Source organism: Lynx canadensis, chromosome C2 (assembly GCF_007474595.2).
Source record: "Lynx canadensis isolate LIC74 chromosome C2, mLynCan4.pri.v2, whole genome shotgun sequence".
Taxonomy (NCBI): Eukaryota; Metazoa; Chordata; class Mammalia; order Carnivora; family Felidae; genus Lynx; species Lynx canadensis.
Genome location: NC_044311.2, coordinates 9,086,713 through 9,111,236, shown reverse-complemented (window position 1 = coordinate 9,111,236; position 24,524 = coordinate 9,086,713). Strand labels below are relative to the sequence as shown.

At 40.5% G+C, this 24,524-nt stretch overlaps 1 protein-coding gene across 1 annotated transcript in view; it reads left to right on the top strand.

Annotated features, from left to right (window-relative positions):
* ULK4 (unc-51 like kinase 4) overlaps positions 1-24,524 on the top strand; it is a 572,731-nt gene that overhangs the window by 220,356 nt on the left and 327,851 nt on the right. The window contains 1 exon segment of the mRNA XM_030328370.2: positions 15,303-15,395. Within this exon segment, the coding sequence (XP_030184230.1) occupies positions 15,303-15,395 (93 nt within the window).

Sequence of the window (24,524 nt, the reverse complement as noted above, 5' to 3'; positions counted from 1 at the left end):
ACCCCAAACTCTTGGAACGGAAATTAAGTTTAGTTACAAATAGGATATTTCAGCAGGGCTGCAGGGGGGTGGTTGGTGGTGCTAGAACAAGTAATGACGATTAGTTAACAGAATGGGGTTACGTTTTTCTTCTACTCCATTGCTCAGGTAGCAGACACGGTAGGGTGACTACCAAGAGGACCCAGTGAAAACACGTGAAACTCTAAAATGACACCTTGTAATTGAGGCACACTGAATTTTTTTTCTCCCGCACTATGAGTCTTATCAAAAGTACAGGGTTACCTCGTTTTATTATGCTTTGCTTTATTGTGCTTCACACACGTTGCACCTTTCACAGTTGAAGGTCTGTGGCATCCCAGTGTTGAGCAAGTCTCCAGTTTTCCCACAGCATCTGCTCGCTTCATGTCCCTGGGCTACCTTTTGGTAATTCTCACAGTGGTTCCAACTTTTTTATTACTGTATTTGTTTCCATCTGTGATCAGTGATTATGACTCGCTGAAAACTCAGGTGATGGTTAGCGCATTTTAGCAGTAAAGTTTGTAAAAAGTATGTGAATTTTTTTTTAAGACATAATGCTATTGTACACTTAATAGACTATAGCATAGTGCAAACTAACTTTTATACGTGGTGGGAAACCAAAAAGTTCGTTTGACCTTTTTTATTGCTGCATTTACTTTACTTTGGGGGCCTGGGTTGGAACCCACTATATCTCCAAAGCATGCCTGGAGTTAAAGTTGAAAAACACGTGCCAGATATCACCGTTAAGGAAAGTTTTACAGAATTCAAGGTTGCACGTCATGCGTTGATGTGCCTGCTTGATCCTGGTGTCCTCGGGGGCCCGAGCTGCAGTCTGAGGTCAACAGGTTTTCAGGAACAGCACTTTTCACCAAATGCTCCCCTCAGTTTGTTCAACCTCTCCAGATCTCCGGTTCTCATTGAGGAAAAAATTAACTTCCACGATGTATAGAAACCTGGTCTGATTATATTTTGAAGCATTCAAGCCCTCGTCGTTGGTTTAGGAAGGTACATTTGTGAAGCCTGTGGCCAATGTGTCTGAGCCGCCTCCTGGCTGAGGGGGCCTGTCTTGACAGGTTGGAGTTGAATCTGTAATGACTTGGTTTATCGAGCCAGACTCTTGTTTCTTTTATTCCTGCACTGCTGTACTTGGTCTCAGGGAGACTCCTGATAATGAATATATACTGTAAGAATACTTTTCTTACTGTGTGGTTCAGTCGGTTGAGTGTCCGACTTCAGCTCAGGTCATGATCTCGCCGTCCGTGAGTTTGAGCCCCGCGTCGGGCTCTGTGCTGACAGCTCAGAGCCTGGAGCCTAATTTGGATTCTGTGTCTCCCTCTCTCTCGGTGCCTCCCCCGCTCATGCTTGCATCCTCTCTCTCTCAAAAATAAATAGATATTAGAAAAATTTTATTTTATTTTATTTTATTTTATTTTATTTTATTTTATTATTTTTTTTATGTCCTTTTCTGCAAGAACCAATGTTTATTAAGAAGGTACAGGCCCGTTTACAATAAATATCAATAACATCATGAAAGAGTGGAACTATTGTATCACTACTGAACTTGTGTAACCAAAGCACATTCTGTATTTAAGGAAACACAGCATACACGTACCAAAACAAAAACAAAGAAACAAAATCAAAAGAAGACAAACCCATACACAGCAAAATCAAACATCAGCCTTAAAATGAAAAAATTTAAAAAAGAATACTTTTGATACCCAAAGTAAAAAAGTGGTTATGTATATAAAAAAAAAATTTAAAACTTTGTTCGGTGGAGCTTTCTCAGTAAGAAGCTCTCAATGAAAGTATTTTTGGTTGCATATGTTATCTCGGAGTGTGTATGTTTGTACTTCCATGGGTAAATATGAGATTAGAACACTCTCTCATGGGATTAATTCATGCTTTTAGTGCCATTTTACACTTCTGATCTGTATGTAATTACATGCGTATTTCTGACAAGAAAATATAAATATATTTTTATACATAGGTATAAAAATATATTTGTGCAAAATGTGATTTACTTTGGATATCTGCTATCTAACGGCTTATACAGAAGCATTTTTTAGGGCCTGATATGTGCCCCCACCATAGGGACAGGGTTTTCTTTAACAGGACTTCACAGTTTAGTGATAGCTGGTGAACACCCGTGCAGATTTGAAACGAAATTTCTTCATATCTTGAAGTCTGTCCACTTTTTTTTTTTTTTTTTTTTTTTTTTTTTATTTTTTTTTTATTTTTTTTTTTTTTTTAAATTTTTTTTTCAACGTTTATTTATTTTTGGGACAGAGAGAGACAGAGCATGAACGGGGGAGGGGCAGAGAGAGAGGGAGACACAGAATCTGAAACAGGCTCCAGGCTCTGAGCCATCAGCCCAGAGCCCGACGCGGGGCTCGAACTCACGGACCGCGAGATCGTGACCTGGCTGAAGTCGGATGCTTAACCGACTGCGCCACCCAGGCGCCCCGAAGTCTGTCCACTTTTGGAACAGTTTATAAAATAAAAAGTGTTAACTCTATAATCCTGTGCTTTTGTTTTACTCATCTGAGCTGGATTAAATAATACGTCTTTCTCATAACACGTATCTTTATGTTTTCCAGAGATGAGGGGTTGCAGAGAAAAATACAAATGAAACCACATGGCAGTTGAAGAACAAAAGTAATGTAGATGAGTTCAGGTTTTTATTAAGCAACTTGAAATCCACTTTGGATAATAATAATAGGGAGTTGGTTGGGACATGGAGTAGGATGTTTTCACGGCTTGTGGACTGATTCTGATGTGAAGCATGGATCTTGGCTTTGCAATTCACGCTCTCAGCCTCAGTCTTCTCATCGGTAGAATAGAGACTGTGGTACCTAACTCAGATGATACTTGCAGGAATTAAATGGGATGCCTCTTGTAAGACGCTTAGTACGGTGTGTGGGGCAGAGTACGCCCTTGGCAACAGCAGCACGACTGTTATTATTAGGTATGGTATCATCTCTCCTAGTAACCTTTAAAATGAGGATTGTAATAATACGGTCATAGTGATAACAGTACCTACTTCAGACCTGTGAAGTGGCTATTGAAATAAATATTGCTGATTGTGCCTCCCTGGAATATGTAAATGCTCAGTAAATGTTATGTAAAAACTTAAAAAGTGAAATACAAGTAATACGTTTATCTACTTTGACTTTGGAAACCTAGAAGTCTTGGCAAGGAGTTTGGTCTTTGATGATAACTCTTGGTAATTAGAAGTTTAGAGATGCTAATAATAGAAAATTTGTGTTCTTCATTGAGTAGGGAAATATATGGCTTAAATCTTGCCATTTGTGACAGCATGAATGTTCCTAGAGGATATTACGTTAAGTGAAACAAGGCAGACTTGAGAAAGACAACATTTGGTTTCACTTAATATGTGAAATCAAAAAAACATAAACACATGAACAAGGAAGACAAGAACAGACGCATAGGAAATAAACTGTTGGTTACCTGAGGAGGTTGGGGAGGTGACAGATGGTGATAACTAGACAGAGATCATTTTGTAGTGTGTAAAAATATTGAATTTCCATGATGTATGACTGAAACTAATAAAATATTGTATCCCGCTTGTACTTTAAAAAAAGAATTGTGAAGTTTCTAGAGTTTGTAAGAGTGACCTACATCTGTTTTGGTTTGGCAAATACACATATTAATGTCGATACTTCTAATATATTTTAAATGTTTATTTATTTATTTGTTTAGAGAGAGTATGAACGGGGAAGGGGCAGAGAGAGAGGGAGACAGAGTCTCCCAAGCAGGTGCCGCGCTGTCAGCACAGAGCCCGACACGGGGCTCAAACTCACCAACTGTGAGATCATGACCTGAACCGAAATCAAGAGTCGGATGCTTAACTGACTGAGCCACCCAGGCGCCCCTTAGTGTTGATACTTTTAATTTTGTTAAGGTTTTAATCCGTCTTCGGCCTTAAATTATACTTATGCTCTAAAGTCAAGATGCTGGGCTTTTCTTGCACATATGCAGTAGGTTTCCCAGTTTTCACTCAAAAGTGTCGTATTAAGACTATTTTATTTGTAAATAGTAACACGCTAATTTGGAAAATAATTGTGTGCTCACATTAGGAGCTTGTGCTCACATGTAATATAGCTGGATTCGGGGCTTTGAGTGATGTCTACAGTCCTGTGTGTTTGTGTCTTTCTCACCGTCTCTCTGCTCTGCCTACAGTTACGTGACTTTGTTCTCATAGAGTCTCTTTCTACTTGGTGGTTAAATGGCTCCTGGGCGGTGATCCTAGGGAAAGAGTGGATGTCTTTTGTCATAGCTTTAACAAAATGTTCAGGGAGGGCAATAATTTAATCTTGTTAAATACCATGTGATACCTGTGTTCAGGTGCTTACCAGAACGACTGTGTGATATAAATGAAAACTCAGTTGTAAGAATAAATATCTTCTTAAATATTAGTTATGGTTCTCTCAGAGAAATAGAACCAATAGGAGGCATGTGTATATATAGAGAGTTACAATAAGGAATTTGCTCACATGACTGTGGAGGCTGAGAAATCCTGAGATCAGCACTCGGCAAGCTGGAGACCCATCAGACCCAGCTGATGGTGTAGTCTGTTTTGAGTCTGAAGGCCTGAGAATGAGGAGAGCTGATTGGGGGTACGTATCAGTCTGGAAACTGATAGGCTGAAGATTCAAGAAGAGCTGATGTTTCAGGGTTCCAGGGTGACTCAGTCTGTTAAGTGCCCAACTTTGTCTCAGGTCATGATCTTGCAGTTCGTGAGTTCGAGGCCCACGTCAGGCTCTGTGCTGACAGCTCAGCTGTGGATTCTGTGTCTCCCTGTCTCTCCCTCTCTCAAAAATAAATGAACATTAAAAAAACTTAAAAAGGAAGAGATGATGTTTCAAGTCCTAAGGCAGCAAAAGGAACAGTATCCCAGCTCAAGGCAGTAGAACAGAGGAATTCCCTTTCAGCATTTTTGTCTTACTCAGGCCTTGAACGGATTGAATGAGGCCCACCCATATTGGGCAGGGCAATCGGCTTACTTAGTTTACTGACTCAAATATTAATCTTATCCAGACAGACCCAGAATAATGTTGGGCCAAATATCTCTGTGCTCGTGGCCCAGTCAAGTTAACAGGTAAAATCACCCATCACTTCATCTATCATAAATAACAAGGCTGAATTGCTTCCTATATAAATTAATGAATTAAGAGAAAAGAATTGTTACATCTTCACAGCGTATGTGCTTTGGTTTCTGAAGAGTTGAACTTAAGTTGTATTTGTTCAGTGCCTTTTCTCTGGACAGTTATCATACCATGGCTGGCGAGATGGTGTTTCATTTAGACTTTGAAATCTAGATAGGATTGCATAGAAAGGGTGTAATCTAGATAGGATTGCATAGAGAAGAGGAGTAGGTCTTCTGGTCAAGAATAGGGTAAGCAAAGGCATGGAAGAGGCAGAGTAGTGAGAAGTACGCAGGCCAGCTGATTTCCAGCAGATATCTGCATGTGATAGTTGCGTGATGTGAGCCAGGGAGGGAATATTTTTCTCTTAATCAGCTTATCTATTCACTGGTACTAATTTGAGGACATCTTACTGTAGATGTTGCTGTAGTTGCTGGGAATAATGACCGAGATAGGCACAGCTTTTATGGAACATGGACAGTCTGCCAGAGCCAAATAATACGGAAATTAATATTTTTTAACTAAAGAAGTCTGTAAGCTCTGCAAATAGAAGTGTTTACATAAGTATAACTTAAATACTGAAGCCCGCTTCCTTCAACACTGAGCCTGTGTAGTATTCATGAACCTGCCACAGAGTACAGGTTCTTTTTGAAATGCTCTGTGTGTTTACTACCCCTTAGCTTTTGAATTTCACAATTTACCCACTTAACTGTCTAAAGCTCAGTGTTTCTCAACGTTTTATGACCTTAAGACACTATTTCTGATGGCTTATCTGTTAACATCTCCCGAGAACTCCTTTGATCACGGTTTTGAAATCCTACTCAAGGGCATTTCCATTAAGATCAAGAACAAGAAAAAGATGCTCACCATCAAAACTTTTATGTAACTTTTCATCATGAATATTAACTAACGTGATGATACGGGAATATTAAACTCTGATATCCTATTAGATTCGTATTGATGCATAACAAATCACCACACACTTAGTGGCTTTAATCAGCATCTGCTCAGCCCTGTAGGTTGGAAGTCTGACATGGTGTGACTGGGTCCTCTGCTCCGGATCTCATGCCCCCGAAGTCCGGCATCTGCGGGTGTCCTTGCCTGAAGACTAGGGGAGAAACCGGCTTGTTGAGGTCGTTGGCAGAATTAGGTTTCTTGCAGTTTGCATTAGTTTCATACCACACGCTGACTGGCTCAAAACACCAGAAATTTCTTCTTTGACAGGTTAGGAGGTTGGAAGTTCACAGTCAAAGTCTTGGCAGTGTTGGTTCCTTTTGGAGGCTCTGAGGGAGAAACCATGCCTCTCTCCAGGCCCGTGATGGCTGCCAGCAATCCTGGGTTTATAGCAGCATCCACTGCAATCTCTGCCTGTCTTCTCATGGCCTTCTTCCCTGTGTCTGCCTTGAATTTGCTTCTGCTTTTCTCGTTAAGGACACCTGTCATTAAGTTTTTTCTTTTTAAGTATTTGGTTTGAGAGACAGAGCAAGCAGGGGAGGGGCAGAGAGACAGGAAGAATCCCAAGCAGGATCCGTGCCATCGGCACAGAGCCTGATGCAGGGCTTGAACCCACGAACTACGAGATCATGATCTGAGCTGAAATGAAGAGTTGGACACCTAAATGACTCAGCCACCCAGGCGCCCCATAAGCCCCTTCCAAAGAAGGTCGATTTCACAGGTCCTGGGGGTTAGGACTTGGGCATATTGTTTGGGACCATTACTCACCCTGCTGCACAGTTGTAGGACCAAAGTCCTCCCCTTCCCTTAGGTGCCCACATTTCTTTTCCCCGGGTCTCTCCAACTTTAACTCAGCAACACTTGTCAAACCTCCCTCATGTGTGCAACCTCTCTGAGCTCCTCTTCTGCAACCACCTTGAGAAAACTCTGTGTGTTAAAGTAGGTGATGTTGGCCATTGGTAGTCTGGGTCTCGTGATTAGAATATACTTATAGACAAATCTTGGCCCTGCCACACTTGGTGTATATGCCCTCACTTCTTGCCCTCTTCTTTCTTCCTTCAGTTTCCCCTCCTTCAAGATAGCTGGAATGCTGCTGATGTAACTTGAGTTTTCTGTGTGATTCATGAGAAAAAGTTTTTTTCTGGGAAGAAAAATAACCGTATATACTTGAAAAATTACTGTGATTTCCTTCAGCTGAAAGACAAGGTTTAATCTGAAAGTGTCATGCAGAAGAGGCAATATTTAATGGAACTTAAGTCCAGAATGACTTCATCCATTAAAATCGGCACCTCTCTCCAGCTTAATATCCAATGAACTCATAGTATTGAAAGTAATCTTCTCCTGACTGGTTTTTGTCTGAGACTTGTTGCATAAGGTGTGGGCATTTCTCCTTCAACATTTAACCACAAATGGGGCTAGATCCTTAACTCAGGTAAGACACCATTGCTCTTCTTGGGGAAGAAGAAGTTTTAATATTCATACAGAGGTAAATGTCATTTGTACTATATTGTGTGATTGTGCATACAAGGGTGAAAGCCTTTCCTTTCATCCTCCCTCCTTTTTTTCTTTCTCTTTCTTTCTTAGTTAATTCATTCCATAAATACGTATTGAGTGACTTCGATGTGCTGGGCATGGAGAATGCTATGGTGGGCAAGATTGAATCCCTGCCCCTCAGTGCAATTACATTCTGGTGGTTGAGACAAAGAAGTAAACAAATAAATACGTAAGATCACTCCAGTTAATTGTGAGCATTGTATAGAAAAATAAAACACAAAACAGTGTCAGAGGATAGAGAAGGATAGTAAAGGGAATGAGGAAGGGGTTGTTTCAGGTAGGATAGTCAGGATAGGCTTTACGTAAGGCAGCAAGCCATGGCGAAAATCTCTGGAATTTGCCTTGGCTAGACTGGAACTACTTTGCTAACGTGTACTTTAGTTTTCATATTTTCTTTTAGCTTTGTGTGTTTTGAAAAGAGATCATGCTGATATAAATGTGCTTAGAGTGTTTTTATGACAATATGGCATTCGGCATTTCTCTCCTGGGGAAAATGAGTACTGCCTTTCTTCTTTATAATTCTCTTGTGACTTGTACAATCACCAGGGCCATAATGACTTTATAAATTATTAAGGCTTTGTTTTTTAGAATCTCAGAAAGGACTATATTCTTTACAAATTAGAATTGTATTTTCTTTTAGAAATTGGAATTTATAAGTGGGTTCCATTAGTGGCAATACACCATAGAGCTGTTTATCGGGCTTTGAAATAATATCCAGTAAAAGTCATGAGTTTGACTACCTGGTTTATATGTTGTTTGCTTAAAGAACATCCAGATGGTTCTGTATTGCGTATTTGTCTCCCTTAACCACAAGTATTCTATGTTAAAATAGACATGAACTTGGCCATTTCTGGTGGGAATCAGAGTAGGTCGAGTATTTCAATTTTAGCTTTTCCTTAATTTTATTTTGCAGATAAAATTTAAATCACAGATGTTTTTGCAGCAGATAGAAGCATCATAAATTTCTACTTTGTTCCTTTTACCTAAGCCTTTGCTGTTTTGAGTGTGTACCTAATCAGTGCATTTAGGTAGAGTGATTCCCGCCTGCCCTCTGCCCCAGGACACAACCTATAGGAATCTAAATTGGGATAATTTTGGAATTAAAGGAGGGGTAAATATTCTTGTATCCTTCTGACTTGGGATAATTCTAATACTCCAGGTTTTTGGATAATATTTTGTTTGTTGCTTTATTGAAGTCTTTTTTTTTTTTTTTTTTTTTTTTTTTTTTTTTTTTTGCCTTTCAGGTCTTTGTAATAAAAATTTGCTGTTGATTTTATTGAAGAAATCCAGACGAGATTAGGGTTTACTATCTGAAATTATATTGTAACATTTTCTTTGAGGTCATACCTGTTTTTCTTTCACTTAAAGAAATATATATGTATATATATATAAATATATGTGTATATATGCCATTTGTTTCTCCATCCACTTATTTATCCATTTAACTTCTGATAGACTTCAGTATCTATGCATCCATGCAAGACAATGGAATATCATGTAGAATTTAGGTCACGTAAAAATCACAAGACCGAAAAGTTCTCAAGATATCCACTCTTTATTTGGTTTATACCCTCTCTTAGTTCATAAAATTTTGAAATTGACTCAGGATATCACCTAGTCAAATTTTGGATGAAACTATACAGAAAATGCCCAAGAGTAGATTATCTACTCTTTGCTCACAGAGGTCTGAGGGGAGGTCTTCAAACCGCTCGAAAGGCAGATTTCACCTCCACGCCTTTGCTGTTTGGTAGCCTTCTCTTAAGGTAACCTTACACCTCTCTTTCCTCTAAGCCCTAAGTGTTGAATCCATCTTGCTTTCTGTTAGATATGCCTTTTAACACACTGTTTTTCCTCATATCTTTCCCTTGCTCAAAAACCCTTTACATTGTAGAAAGTAATATTAACAGCGCTTACCCAGCCATTCAAGGCTCTCCAGTTTTGCCTTTTGGCAACCATTTTATGTTAATAACTGCCCGTGCCTCTATATGATCTCTCCATTCTAGTGAGATTTGCTTAGTACTTGTTGAAATTCACTCCTGGGAACCTGTCTTTCCTGTCAATTCTCACACACCAGACTGTGATATCTGTATCTATTCTAATATAATCCTGTTTTATTGACTGTCTTGTAATTCACTTATCTACACCTACATTTCTTTATTATTATTATTATTATTATTATTATTATTATTATTATTTGAGAAAGAGAGTGGGGGAGAGGTAGAGAGAGAGAGGAAGAGAGAGAATCCCAAGCAGCCTCCAATGCTGTCAGCACAGAACCCAACACGAGGCTCGAACTCCTGAACCATGAGATCATGACCTGAGCCGAAACCAAGAGTCAGACGCTTAATTGACTAAGCCACCCAGGTGCCCCTCTACACCTACATTTCTAAATGTACTATAAATCATTTAAATAATTTCCAGTTGCTGAGCATCTAGGATTTTCCCAATATTTCACAATTATATCTACCGCTACAAAGAACCACTTTCAGGGCTACATCTTTGGATACGTACTATTTCTCTTTGTTGAATCTCTAGGGTTGGAATCTTAAACTGACCTACGTTTGTAAGGGCATTTGTTGGGTGTGTGTTGGCAGATTTTTTTCAGAGGTGATGAAGAGTTTATGTGACCAGTTGCCATTTATGAACCTATTTTATTGTACCCTTGTTATCTCTTACTTGAATTCCTTCAGATATTAGTGAAGTTGGCAATCCTCCCCCCCCACCCCTCCCTGCTGGTCCCATGCTTCTTGGCCATTTACATTCTTCTTAGGTAGATTTTGTTCAGTTTTTTTTTTTGGATGTTTATTGGTTTGCAATAGCTCTTTATATATTAGAATATTTACTGTTTTCTACCAACATTCTGCAACTTTTTCCTTCATTTGATTTGTTTATGGTGGTTTTGCCATTGAGAAATATTACTTAAAAACTTTAAAGCTATAAAGTTTTTTGATTCATTTTTTATTGTCATGCTACAGAGGGCTTTGTGATTATGTGAATACTCATTTCAGTCTTTTAATGGAAGTTAAATTTTTTTACTTAAATTTTAATTACTTGACAATATATTTTCATAAGCTATGTCCTGACCATTCTAACTCCTTTCTAAGATCACTCTTTCTTGTCCAGTATTGTATCACCTTTCTTTCCTTTTAATTTGTGTGTGTGTATGTATTTTCTTGGTCCCACCCAACATTTAACAATCATCGTGGTTTTGGGGACACCTGGGTGGCTCAGTTGCTTAAGTGTCTGACTCTTGATTTGGGCTCAGGTCATAATCTCACAGTTAGTGGGATGGAGCCCCATATCAGGCTCTGTGCTGATAGCATGGAGCCTGCTTTGGATTCTGTGTCTCCCTCTCTCTCTGCCCCTCCCCCACTCATGTGCTTGCTCTCTCTCAAAATAAATAAACTTAAAAAATTATTATTATGGGTTTGTAAAGTAATTCAGCTTTTCGTTTAGCAGGATCTTCCTCACTGTACTTCTCTCTGAAGTTCCTTGGATATTCTGGAATTCTTCCCCCCCAGATCGGCAGAGTGGACCTCTTTGAGATATGGGCCTCCCCTTACCCTCAACAGAATTTCTACTCTTTCCACTTGGCCAATTCTTTGGCCACTTCCCCAGAGTGACTTCTCCCAGTAATGCAGAGTTCTTTTGATAGCCTGTTTCTACTTCCTGCCAGCGTACCTAATTGGGCATCAGTTTCACCAGGCACTTGACCAGATAGGGAAGAGACCACCCCTTGGATTCCTGAATAGGTGATTTTTAGTGGTTTTCTCTTCTTTGGGATAGATGTGGATTTAGTATGAATGGCTTTTCTTGCTTGGGTCCTGGCTGTTGGGGACCTGGAAAAGAGCCCTTATTTATAAGGGAGGATTCTAGAAGTAAAAGAGTGTGGAGGCTTATGTTGCTAGTGATCTCAGTCTGTGGCCAGGCTCAGTGCATTCAGAGTGCTCCTCTCCAGCCTGTGCCCACTGGAATGGGCCAGTTCTTCTCCGGTCACTCTCCTTCCAAGCCTTTTCAGAAGTCTAGGCTTATCACTGTTTTTTTCCCCCCTGCCAAGTCACATTCAGAGGAGTGTGAGATCCAATTACTATCAGCTCAGCTGCTTTATCTCCGTTAGGAAGACAAGCTTAATAAATCACAGCATTCTCTTGGCTAGTTCTTGCTGACCATTATAAACCTATCTTTGATGAAATGGAAGTATATTCAATATATTCGGTATTTGTATTCCAAACATATCTATTATGAATCTTACCCTTCTTTTCCAAGGGGAGAGAAACATAATATTCTTTGGGAAAACTCTCATGCACAGGCCAGTACAGGCTTCATCTTTCCCTCCTGTTTCAAGGTTAGATAACCTCAAACAACCTAAGACATTTGAATTTCAGACAGTCAAGCTTCCTCCGTGTGTTCTTTATAAATGTAGATTCTGTATATTCTTGTTAACTCCATTTTAAAATTTTTTTTATATTTTCTCAGTCTTATTGAGATTGTCTATTACATTTCTAACCAATTGTCCATATCTTCTGTTGTGTTTTCCACAAGAAAAGTACAGAAGATCACATGGGAAGCGTTTTAAAACTCCTAGGCTTATGGCCCTTTCCTCAGTGATTCAGCTAAGTCTGGGAATGAGGGCAAGGGGAGCCAGTTGTCCAGGGTGAGAATTGGACTGACGCATCAGAAATCTCCCATCCCCCCTTCATTTGAAATTCTCTGGCTGACAATTCCCAAATACTGGTAAGCGGCTGAAGAGTGCATTCTCCTCTTATCTGACTTGCATACATCACTTTAAACTCAGTAAAGCCTCAGTTTCCCTCTTCAGGACGTGTGCCCTAAAGAGCTAATAACTTAGCAAGTGTGGGGTGCTCAAGCCCTTCACATTAATGACAAAGAAACTGGCCCTTGATGGGCTGGGAGATAACTTCTGAGCCTTCAGAATATCCTGCCAGGTAAAGAGTCTCTGTGCACATGAAGCCTTGAGCCATGCCAGACCCTTTACGCTAACGCTGTGAATCTGGGTGGGGGCCTTGGGCAATACCAAATCAGCTTGACCCCTGGAGGGGCTGGAGCCCTAAGCACTAAGGTTAGCCACGCGGACGCTCCATGCCCGTGTGACTGACGCCTGATGAAACCCTGGACACCAGTGCTCTAGTGAGCTTCCCTGGCTGCTAGTCTTTCATCCTTGTTGTCCACACACCTCTGCTGGGAAAGGGCAACTGGAGGCTCATAACCGGTCCCTCCTGGACTCTGCCCTGTGCATCTTTCATCTTTGCTGGTTTTCACCGTAACAAACTGTGATCGGTAGTGTAACAGCTCTTCTGTGAGTCTTTCTAGTAAATCATTAAACTGGAAGGTTGTCTTGGGTACCCCCAACTTAGGATGTAAGAGCTTTTTATTTTACAAGAAAGGAATAATGATTTCTCTCTAATATGTGGAGTTGTTCCTTTTTTTTTTTTCAAACTGGATGTTAAATGTTATGAATACATGTTAAATGTTATGAATACATTTTTTAACACCTCTAAAGGTGTTTCTACGATGTTTGTTTTATTCATATGATAAAATGTAGCGTTTTCCTAAATTTGATTATTTTCAATCCTAAAAGTACTTATGCTCGGTTGTGCTGTATTTTTTTGACATGTTGTTTTCTTTGATTTATTAAAAAATTTTTTTTAAACGTTTATTCATTTTTGAGAGATGGAGAGAGAGCATGAGTGGGGGAGGGACAGAGAGAGAGGGAGACACAGAATCCGAAGCAGGCTCCAAGCTCTGAGCTGTCAGCACAGAGCCCAACATGGGGTTCGAACCCACGAACTGTGAGATCATGACCTGGGCCGAAGTTGAATGCTTAACCGACTGAGCCACCCAGGCGCCCCTTTTCTTTGATTTATCAACATTTATGATTTTCTTATGAATGATTGATATTTAGATTTTTATCTTTGACATACCCGGGCAAAACTTTTAATTACTAGAATTTAAAAATATTTTATAAGAAACTGCTAAAATTCTGAAAGGTGATACTTCCTGTCCCCTTAAACAGAGCACTCTACCCAATTTAACATTTTCTTGACTCACTACCCCCGTTTTGAACATGATGGTGTATAATGGGCCCTGTGGTCCCATCGAGGTACGAGCAGCTGTTTCTTGTACGTTAAATGCTCCCCAGACTTCTCTCTGTTTGGAGTTCTCGGATTAGCTTTTTTGTGTGTTTCCTATGCCTTCAAGTCCCAGTTCTTTCTGTAATAGTCCCTCTCCTCCCTTTACTTGGCTCCTATTTTAATGGCTGTGGGATTAGAGTCTGCATAATTAAGCTTGTTATATAATGATTTCCAAAATGAGAGTAAATAGGCTCTGATAAGAGCCTGGGGCCTTATTCTCTAGATGAAAAGCATCCGCTTCATGTCATGGACTTTTAAATATACATTTTGGGTTTGGGGAGGGGTTTTAACTCCCTTTTAGTTGTTGGTTGTTCCAGAGAGTTGGCTCATAAAGTTGATTGGTTGGTTTGTTCATCTGTCCATGTGTCCATCCATTTATCCAACTGTCCATCCCTTCACCTGCCACTTATTTAGGGAGCACCTACATGGTGCCATATACCAAATAGCTGAGCCTGAAAAGGGGAGGACACAGTATGTTAACCAGCCTGTGCCTGACAAAGAACATGGGAGCAAAGTCTGAGCTGCGTTGTGGGAATTTTTAATAAAGGCCTTCTGTTTATTTATCTTTTGAGTTTTATTCTCTCTGGCAATCATTTACATTTCACATGTTCAAGTGGTAATGAGAAAAGTGCTGTGCAGAAACGAGTTAACACGGCAGGTCTGAGACTGCTGTCCTTAGAAAGGCCGGCCCTCGGCTGGCTGGCATCTTCGAACTTGGCTCTCCGAGTGTTGCCAGTCACCGTTTAACTGATGGGGGGAGTTCAGGGTGGCCAGGCCATTGTGCAGCCAGCATGCTTTATGCCGAACGCCAGCTTTCCTCCTGGGATGGATTTTGATACTTGTTAGAGGTTGCGTAAGCGTCCAGCGCCCAGTAAAAACCTGGGTCACTTGAGTCTCTGATGGGCAGAAAGACCACACACGTGTGCCACGTTTTTATTGCCGGAGGGAAGACTGTGCTGTCTCTGACCTCTTACTGAAGGAGATAGCATAAGGAAGCCTGTGCACAGAATCCTCCTGGCTCCTCCTGCGTCCTTCTCCCTGATGACTCATCTGCGTGCCCTGGCCACAAAGCTCTACTGAATGAATGTCCACCATGACTCCACCGTGAGCAAATCTCTGCACTTGAGGGTGGTCTTGGGGTCCCTGCCACAGGTGCCTGATGTTTATCAGACTCTTACTCTGTGTGTAGCCTCACGCCGATCCTTTTACACGGGTCGTCTCATTGCAGCGTCCCCAAAACGGACCTCTGTGCGGCGGGTGGGTGCCCTCATCACCACTGGCAAGTGAAGCTGTTTGAAGGTTCATGAAGTTAAGTGCCCTGTGCCGGTCCTTCAGCTCACACATTGGCTTCTTTTTTCCCCAGATGTTGGCACCTTATGGTTTATTGCTTCCGTTGTCCAGAGGGAAGGTTAAGTGAAGAAAACCACTGAGTATTTTTTTCATCACTTTATCATCTCAGGTATGAGCACATCCTCGCAGAGCCTGACCCAGTACCAGCTTATGCTCTGAAACTGCTCGTGGCCCTGACTGAACACAACGCAACCTTCACCAGGTACTGTAACCCCAGATTTAAAATGGATTTTGTGTGTTCTAACAATGTCACAGATGATGAGATTCTGAAAGGCTAACGTTTGAGTTAACCGAAGTGGTCATTTCTCACGTTTGATGGTTTGTGGTGTCTCTCATTGATGCTGTTTTGGGTCCTGTTCTCATATTTTTATCCCCTTATTGGACTTTCTGTGGAAAGTCAACTGTGGAGTTCATGGTGCTTTAAAATGATAAATTCTTTAACGAGAAAGAAACTAACATATACTTTTAAAAATGTCGATTGGTGCCTCCTATTGTACTGAGCAGTTTATTAAATCTGTAGTTTTGGACTCTACCATTTTGCTTAGTTGGCATACTTCTTTTAAGCACTTCTTTTAAAAAAAATTTTTTTTTTTAACGTTTATTTATTTTTGAGACAGAGAGAGACAGAGCATGAACAGGGCAGGGGCAGAGAGAGAGGGAGACACAGAATCGGAAGCAGGCTCCAGGCTCTGAGCCATCAGCCCAGAGCCCGATGTGGGGCTCGAACTCACGGACCCCGAGATCGTGACCTGAGCTGAAGTCGGACGCTTAACCGACTGAGCCACCCAGGCGCCCCTCTTAAGCACTTCCTAATAGTGCCTCTGTTGAAGATACTACATGTGGTGCAAATTTTACAAAACTAGTTGCTAGGATAGTGGCAACTGCTTTCAGTCTTGCATAGGAGAGCCCCCAGGTACATACAAGGGGTGAAGCGGAAGCCCTCCTTGCTTTCAGTCAAGAAAGCTAGTTTTGGTTGTTAGGTGACATCTGGGGACCTTTGCGTTTGGACACCGTCTGCAGGTGCACTGACTTCTACAGTCGCCGGTTGGTCTTTAACAAGGAACTGAGTCACACAGCCCCAACCACCTGGATTTCGTCTGGTCTCTTGTTCCACCACAGAAGGTAGTGAATAGTGACGAGCCACCAGCAGTGCTCCTAGTGAACAGGAAAGACTGTAGACCATCCATTCAGAGTGAGAGGCTGAACGGAAACGTTTCTAGTGTGCGAGCCAAGGCACAGAGGTATGCCGCGACGGAGTCGCAGGGGTGCCGAGGCGTCTTTGGGTCATTTGCGGTGCTGAGGCTGATGTAGACTTCAGGCCCACTTCCTTCTGCTGTGAGCGAACTCATTCATTTCCAGAGAGTGACCTATAAATACCACCCTGTACTCTCTGTGCCACGTTGCAAACAAATTTGGGGAGCACTTATCCTTATCAGTTGTAAATCCTGTGTCTCTACAGCCTTTTAAAAGTCTGACCAGTGAGCCTTCCAGATTCATCACTCAAAGGCACTGTTCTCTCTTCCTACAGAAGAAATTTAACAGAAGAGTGTACCTGTACTAAAAGTTAAATAACACTTCGGACAGTTATTTCTTTCCTGGAGCTTTGGTACCAGGTGCTAATACTGTATCCTAATTCCCTGTTTTGATTGGCTGGGGCAGATTGCGTTTACTTTTTTAATGCTGACTCTTTCACGTGGCATGCTTTCCAGACAATTCCTCTTCTTGCCAACTCTCTATTCAGTTCATCTGAGTTTCCTCACACTGAGAGGAAGAACCTAGTTCAGTAGATGACCCATATACAATCTTTTTATTTTAAAAATGACTACGTTTGGAAGACACTTTATTCTTTTTTTTGAAGTTTACAAGCAGATTTCAGTGGATTAATTTTTATAACTGTTTTTCTTTGCTTTCATTGCACAAATAAGATCTGTGTATATTGTGTGTATTGTGTGTGTATTAAAGTCCAACAGTAAAATCAATACGTCCCTAGGCGTCCTCATTTCCCTCCCACACTTCCATACACAGGTCTCTGCCAGGGGTAATAATTTGTATTATTTTGGTGATGTCTGTCCTGAATCTTTTCAGGCTATTTAGATCTAATAGTCATATACTGAAATAAATGGCTTTGCTTTCGGGTTGTTGATTTAAAGAAAATCATAGATAGTATCACCGTGTATGTATTTTTCTAAAATTTGCTTTTTTACGTATCAAAATTATTGGGAGACTTTTTACATTAGTATTTATTTATACTCTTGGTGATATCTTTGCCAAACTAATGGATAAGAATGGGATATTATTTTACATTGTGTAATGATAACATTGAACATCTTAATACTTATTTACTTAAATTGTAACAGGTACATAACCTTCAGTTCTCCTTCAAAGTATCTCTTGTAGAGAAAAACTCCTATATATGCAAAGATTTCCACCTAGGCAAATAATTTTTAAAATGAGACAAATAGGGGCGCCTGGGTGGCTCAGTCGGTTAAGCATCCGTCTTCGGCTCAGGTCATGATCTCGCAGTTCGTGGGTTCGAGCCCCATGTTGGGCTCTGTGCTTACAGCTCAGAGTCTGGAATCTGCTTCAGATTCTGTGTCTCCCTCTCTCTCTGTTCCTCCCCCACTCATGCTCTGTCTCTCTCTTTCTCTCTCAAAAATAAATAAATGTTAAAAAAAAAAACTTTAAGAAAAATGAGAAAAATAATCTTTGAATTCTCATATAGCCATAAAATATACAGTGTAACAGTTTGAATGGGCAAGATAAGTTTGAATACAAAGATATCCAAATAATTTTGTTAACTGAGAGCACTTATGACCCTCCAGCACCCATTTAAATACCGCTTTTGCTCTATGTAAGGTCTCTTTCCGGATTCACTATTGTGTGTTTGCCTTTCTTCTGAAGAGGTAGGCTGTTTTGGCTGAGGCTCCAGAGGTCAAGAGAAAGCAGTAAAGTCCTATTGCCATCCGCCTGCCCTCTCCCCACCCCACCCCTTTAAAGGGAGGCCCCACGCCCACAGACTTTAACAATCTGTGTGCAGTTGGCAAAGTCTACTCACACATCTTGACGGAAAGGATCGGAAAGGAAAAGTAATATGTAATTAGACTTCAGAGTTTGTTTTTATTTCCCTAACTGGAGTTTTAAAAAAGTGTAGGGGTGCCTGGGTGGCACATTAGGTTCTGTGCTGGCAATGGGGGGCCTGCTTGGGATTCTGTCTGACCTACCTGCCCCTCCCCCGTGTGTTCTTTCTCTCTCTCTCTCAAAATAAATAAATAAACTTAAAAAATATATATATATATATCCAGAGATAGATACTGAGAAGTCGTGTTCCTTCCTCTGTCCATTCTGCTTTTTCCTCACCTCTCTTTTATCACAGATGGGTAACTACTTTTATTTATTTTAAGCTAATGTGAATAGGTATTTTCTCATTTCTCTCTTTTACACACAAGTAGCATATGATATATGGTCTTCTGCCCCTTCTTTTTTTCACCTAATAGTATATCCCCAATATTTGTTTCTATAGCAATATATAGAGAGTTTCTCTGTTAAGTTTTACAGTTATAGAATCTTCCGTTGTATGGATATAAAATCTAATTAGTGTCTGATGGATGGACTTGAGTTCTAATCTTGCGATACTGCAAACAATAATCTATATATCATTTTGTACGTATGCTTGTACACCTTATGGGGTAAATTCCTAGAAGTGGTATTTAGGTTTCAAAGGATAAGTCCATTTGAAAGCTTTTTTTTTTTTTAAAAACACGGCCGCATTATCCTCCGTGGGGATTTTCCCATTTTGCATCTCCCGGGGACGTGTTTGAGGATGCCTGTTTCCCTGTAGCTTTGCCTCGGAATTTGTTGCTAAGCTTTGGAATTGGTCCGGCCTGATGAGATAGATTATTTCAGTGTGATTTTAGTTTGCATTACTCATGAGTGAGGTTGGTATCTCTCATTATAGTTAGGGGCTTTCGTGGGGTTTTTTGCTCATTCTGTTTGCCATCAGTTGGGTCTTGGCAATGACACTCCTCAGACCGAATCACCTCCTGCCTGGCTTTCCATTTGCACAGATACAGCAGAGCCTGCTAATCCATTTGACTTTGAACAGCTTGCCTTTTTTTTTTTTTTTTTTTTTTTTGGCTGTCATGAAGAGTGCGGCCAATGAGTTTTCCTTCGCATGCTCCTTGGTGAATCCATACACGTGTCTCCACTGAGCCCCCGTGCTGGAGTGGAAACACTGACTCACAGAGCTTGTGCTCGCCCAGGTCGAGTAGATACTGCTGAGCAGTTTCCCAGTTTGTTGTATTGATTTGCATTGCTACTGGCATTGTTCTAGAGGTTTGATTGTCATATAAGCTTTTTTTTTAAAATTCTTTAAAATGTTTATTTATTTTTGAGAGAGAGAAAGAGAGAGAGAGAGACCGACCGAATATAAGCAGGGGAGGGGCAGAGAGAGAGAGAGGGAGACACAGAATCCGAAGCAGGTTCCAGGCTCTGAGCTGTTAGCACAGAGTCCGACATGGGGCTCGAACTCATGAACCGTGAGATCATGACCTGAGCAGAAGTGGGACGCTTAATCGACTGAGCCACCCAGGCGCCCAGGTTGCCATATAAGCTTAAGAAAAAAACTTTTTTGAGACACGTTTACTGAGGGACAATTTACATGGGATACATCTCACTCATTTTAGGTATACAGTTTTTCTGAATTTTGAGAAACATGTGAAATTGTGCAGTCACCACCTCCATCAAGATAGAGTATTTCCATCGCTCCAAAATGCCCTCTCATGCCCCTTTGAATATTACTGTATACAAATTCTGTGTGCTTGCAGAATGATATGACCAGATTGCTTTCATATTTTCATTTTCATTTTTAAAATTTATTTTTTAGAGTTAATACATAACACACTGCAAATTTAAGTATTTGAAAGAGTATACAGAAAAAAGCGTATTTTCACCCAAGGAGAAAGCCACTCTTCTCAGTGTGTGTGTGTGTGTGTGTGTGTGTGTGTGTGTGTGTAGTTTTTCACATAGATGGTTGTACGCTGTATGCACCATTCTGCACTCCTTTTTGAAAATAAATACAACAGCTTTATTGGGATATAAGTCACATACCGTCTGTACTTGTTTTTAGCAGATACGTAAGTATTGCATTTTATGAATACTCCATATTTATTTACAAATTCCCTTTTGGTGACGTTTATGTTTTTTTAATCTTTTGGTGTTATAAAACAAAGCTACAACTAATGACATAGGCTGTTCATCACATGTGTGAATACATACACGTAGGATAAATCACGAAGAGTGGAATTACTTCATGGAAGCGTCCACAGCCAGCAGTGCCGAAACTTGTCTGTGCATTCGTGTCATCTGGGGAATCTTTGAAAAAAATCTAAAGCCTGGCCATACCCAGGGCAACTGGATCAAAATCTGTAGGGCTGGTCGCAGACATCAGTAACTGTTGATTCTCCACAAGTGAATGTGCAGACAGGCTTGGGAAGTACTGGGCTAAGCCTTTGTAGTTTGAAAAGTTGTGCCAGATTGCCCCCAATCTGGGCTGGCCAGTTTTCGCTCCACCAGCAGCGTAAGAGAATGTCTACTTTTGCCAGACCTTTACCACGTTAGTGTATATATGTGTTTGACCTTTGCCATTGTGGTAGGTGAATATCGCCTCTTTGTTATTAATTTCTAGTTTTACTGCATTGTGATCAGATCATATATTTGTTGCTGATTTTTATTTGATTTTGTTTGTGGTATAAGCTCTTTTTGTGAATGTTTTATGTTTAGTTGCTTACTGTGAGTAAAACAAAGTTAGGCGTAACCTTGAAAAGAGTGTCACCCTTCCTTAACTTTGGCCAGTGTCAGAAATGGTAGCTCTTTAATCTAGGAGATCGTCCCCAGTCACTTGCTAGCAGCGACTTTTAGGGAAAATGCTGATTATAACTGCATATCAAGAGTAGAATATCTTAATTTTTTTAATGGCTGTTTATTCATTTTTTGAGAGAAAGTGCAAGCAGGGGTGGGGCAGAATAAGAGAGGGCCAGAGGATCCGAAGCGGGCTCTGAGCTGACAGCAGTGAGCCCAATGCCGGGCTTGAACTCACAAACCATGAGATCATGACCTGAGCTGAAGTCAGACACTCAACTGACTGAGCCACCCAGGTGCCCCCAGAATGCCTTAATTAAAAAAAAAATTTTTTTTAGTATTTATTTTTGAGAGACAGAGAGAGACAGAGTGTGAGGGAGGGAGGAGAAGAAAGAGAGGGAGACACAGAATCCGAAGCCGCTCCAGGCTCTGAGCTGTCAGCACAGAGCCTGACACTGGGCTCGAATTCACAAACCGTGAGATCATGACCTGAGCTGAAGTTGGACACTTAATTGACTGAGCCACCCAGGTGCCTCCAGAATGCCTTAATTTTTATGTGCAGATAGATTTCTAGTAATATAAAATAAACACAAGCCATTTATTGTAAATTTAACTTATTTATTGGATCCATCTACACCATGTTCTTTGAAATATTGTCAGTTTAGCTTGTATATACAATCAACCCTTGAATGATGCCGGGGTTAGGGGCACAGTCAGAACTTTGTATAACTTTGACTCCCCCCCAAACTTAAGTACTCATAGCCTAGTATTGACCTGAGGCCTTAGAACATAAATAGTCGATGAACACATATTTTATATGTTACATGTGTTATATACACACAAAAAGTAAGCTAGAGAAAAGGAAATGTTAAGAAAATCATAAAAAGAAACTACAATTATAGTACCCTACTGTGTGTGTGTGTGTGTGTGTGTGTGTGTGTGTGTGTGTGTGTGTGTGTGTGAGAATATATATAAGCAGACCCATGCGGTTCAAACCCGTATTGTTCAAGGGTCAACTGTATTAAGAGTTGGGAGTTCCAAATAATAACTATTGGAACATTAACTCATCCTATGTCAAGCGCAACATTCTTTTATTGTGTTTATTCTTATTTTGTAGGATTTTTAGTGGATAAAGAGGTCTTCAAAGGCTTAGTCAGAGTACAATTGAGAATTTATTGTTCCTTCAAATAAGGGACAAGAGCACGATCAAAGCTGCGCTGTACCTGACCCTGACTTTTTTGTTTTGTTTTGTTTTTAATACCACTGGCCTATAAATCTAGTTTGTTCCTGGGTTTATAGGAGAAAGGTAAATTGTTTACCATGTTGGTCCCATTTTGCTATCAGAAGGAATATGTTAACTCCCCTGAGCTCTGCCCTTTTCTCTCTCCTTAATGTTATGGTAGGTTGCCCCAAACCATTGCTCTCAGGGAGAGCTATACCCCAGGAGCTTGTTTCCATTAAGAGCTAATTAGCTTGCAGCAAATCTTCCTTAGCAAACAAATTGAATTTTAACTTCTTGAGTTCTTTTGGAGCAATATTGAGCTCTTATCCTGAATTGCAAAAAGTTGTTTATGCTCTGTATCTAAGAACTGTCATTTTAGTTAGCTCAAAAAATGTTAGAGCTGTTTCTTTTATGGCACGATTCACAAAAATGCCTTTAGAAGAATGGAAATTTTGTGATCTCTTAAATGAAATTCACAGTAAATCCACATTATAGCCTTCAGTGAAAAATACTTCTGCCTTTACAGTCATTGAGCTTCAGGGGACTTCCCTCACTGGTTTTTGGTTCATTTGTTCATTCGTTCGTTCATCAAAAATTGAATCGGCAATTATTGAATGATGCAAAGATAAGAGGTAAAGTTCTCACCTTCAAGGTGCTAAGGATTTAGTGGAGGAGCCATTTATCAGTAGGCTTTTATAAAACAGTGTAATGATTTCAAAGGTACGGTCATGTCTAGAAGGTTATGGGAGCTTCTAAAAGAATTTAACCCAAGTTGGGGCGCCTGGGTGGCTCAGTCGGTTAAGCATCCGACTTTGGCTCACGGTCTGTGAGTTCAAGCCCTGCATCTGGGCTCTGTACTGACAGCTCAGAGCCTGGAGCCTGTTTCAGATTCTGTGTCTCCTTCTCCTCCCCTGCTCATGCTGTGTCTCTCTCTTCTCAAAAATAAACAAACATTAAAAACAAAAAAAGGAATTTAACCCAAGTAGTTGTATGATTTTGGCCAAATTTCTTAACCTGTTTGTTCCTAAGTTCCCTCATCTGGAAAATAGGGGTAATATTAGCATCTGGTCCACAGAAAATGCTGTGTTAAGAGTTGCCTCTTTTCTTCTCCCTCCCCCTCTTTCTCCTTACTCCTCCTCCTTTTCATATGATTAGAGGTAGGTATAGCGAAGGAAGTACTCCTAAAGAAAAGAATCCCCTTTGATAGTAGAGTGAAATGTTTGGTGACACCAATTGAAACCAGAGCTCCAACACCCTACAAAGAATAGGAAGAAAAAGAGTTTTTTGGTAAGAGAGACTGACTGGGGCAGTCTTATTTGTTTGACATTGCATAACAGAACTGCCAAAGCCACAGAGGATGTCCCCTGGTACTAGATGGCTTCCATATCCATATGTATTTGCCTTTTAATTTTTATATATATAAAAATTATATATATATATATATAAATTTTATATATATAAAAATTATATATATAAAGGAGGAGCAGAGAGGGAGGGAGAGAGAGAATCCCAAGTGGGTTCCTTGTCAGCACAGAGGCTGATGTGAGGCTTCAGCCCACAAACCGTGAGATCATGACCTGAACCAAATTCTAGAGTTGAACACTTTACTGACTGAGACACCCAGGAGCCCCTAATTTATCTTCTCAATGACATTTGTTTTTGCCATATTCTGATACATCATCATTTAAATTTTATAGCCTGGTAAAACTGAAAGCCCGAATCATCAGAAGTGTCAGGGATGTTTGAGAAGTTTCCATGTTGTTAAAATAAGCCAGTTGGGTGTTTGTTGCCCCACCAAATAGCTGAATTTACACAGCTAAATATTTTCTCTCATGAAATATCAGCAAGTGAAATAACGATGTAATACAGTGAAACTTTATTGTTAACCTTAGAATGAATTGATTTCCCCAGAAATAATTTCCTGCTTCTCGGGTTGCCTATGGATGTCAGAAAGCCTGACCGTGAGAAGTAAGTCAATCTCTAAGTCTGTGTGGCTCCCATTTCCATCCTAGGGTCACTCTTCTGTGGCTTTCCCATTTATTCTTTACTAGCACCCACAGAATAAAACCCGGGGTTTCTCCAACAGGCTCTGAGCCTTTGAGCGTCCATTTTCATGGTCCCTTGCCTCTTTTGTGGACATAGCCCCTGTTCTAGTGTTCCCATCCACTTGTTCAACTTGAGGACATATCAACACTTCTTACTAAAGTACAGTCATTTCAGGGGTTAAAGCAAGCGCAGAAGATTTAAAATAAA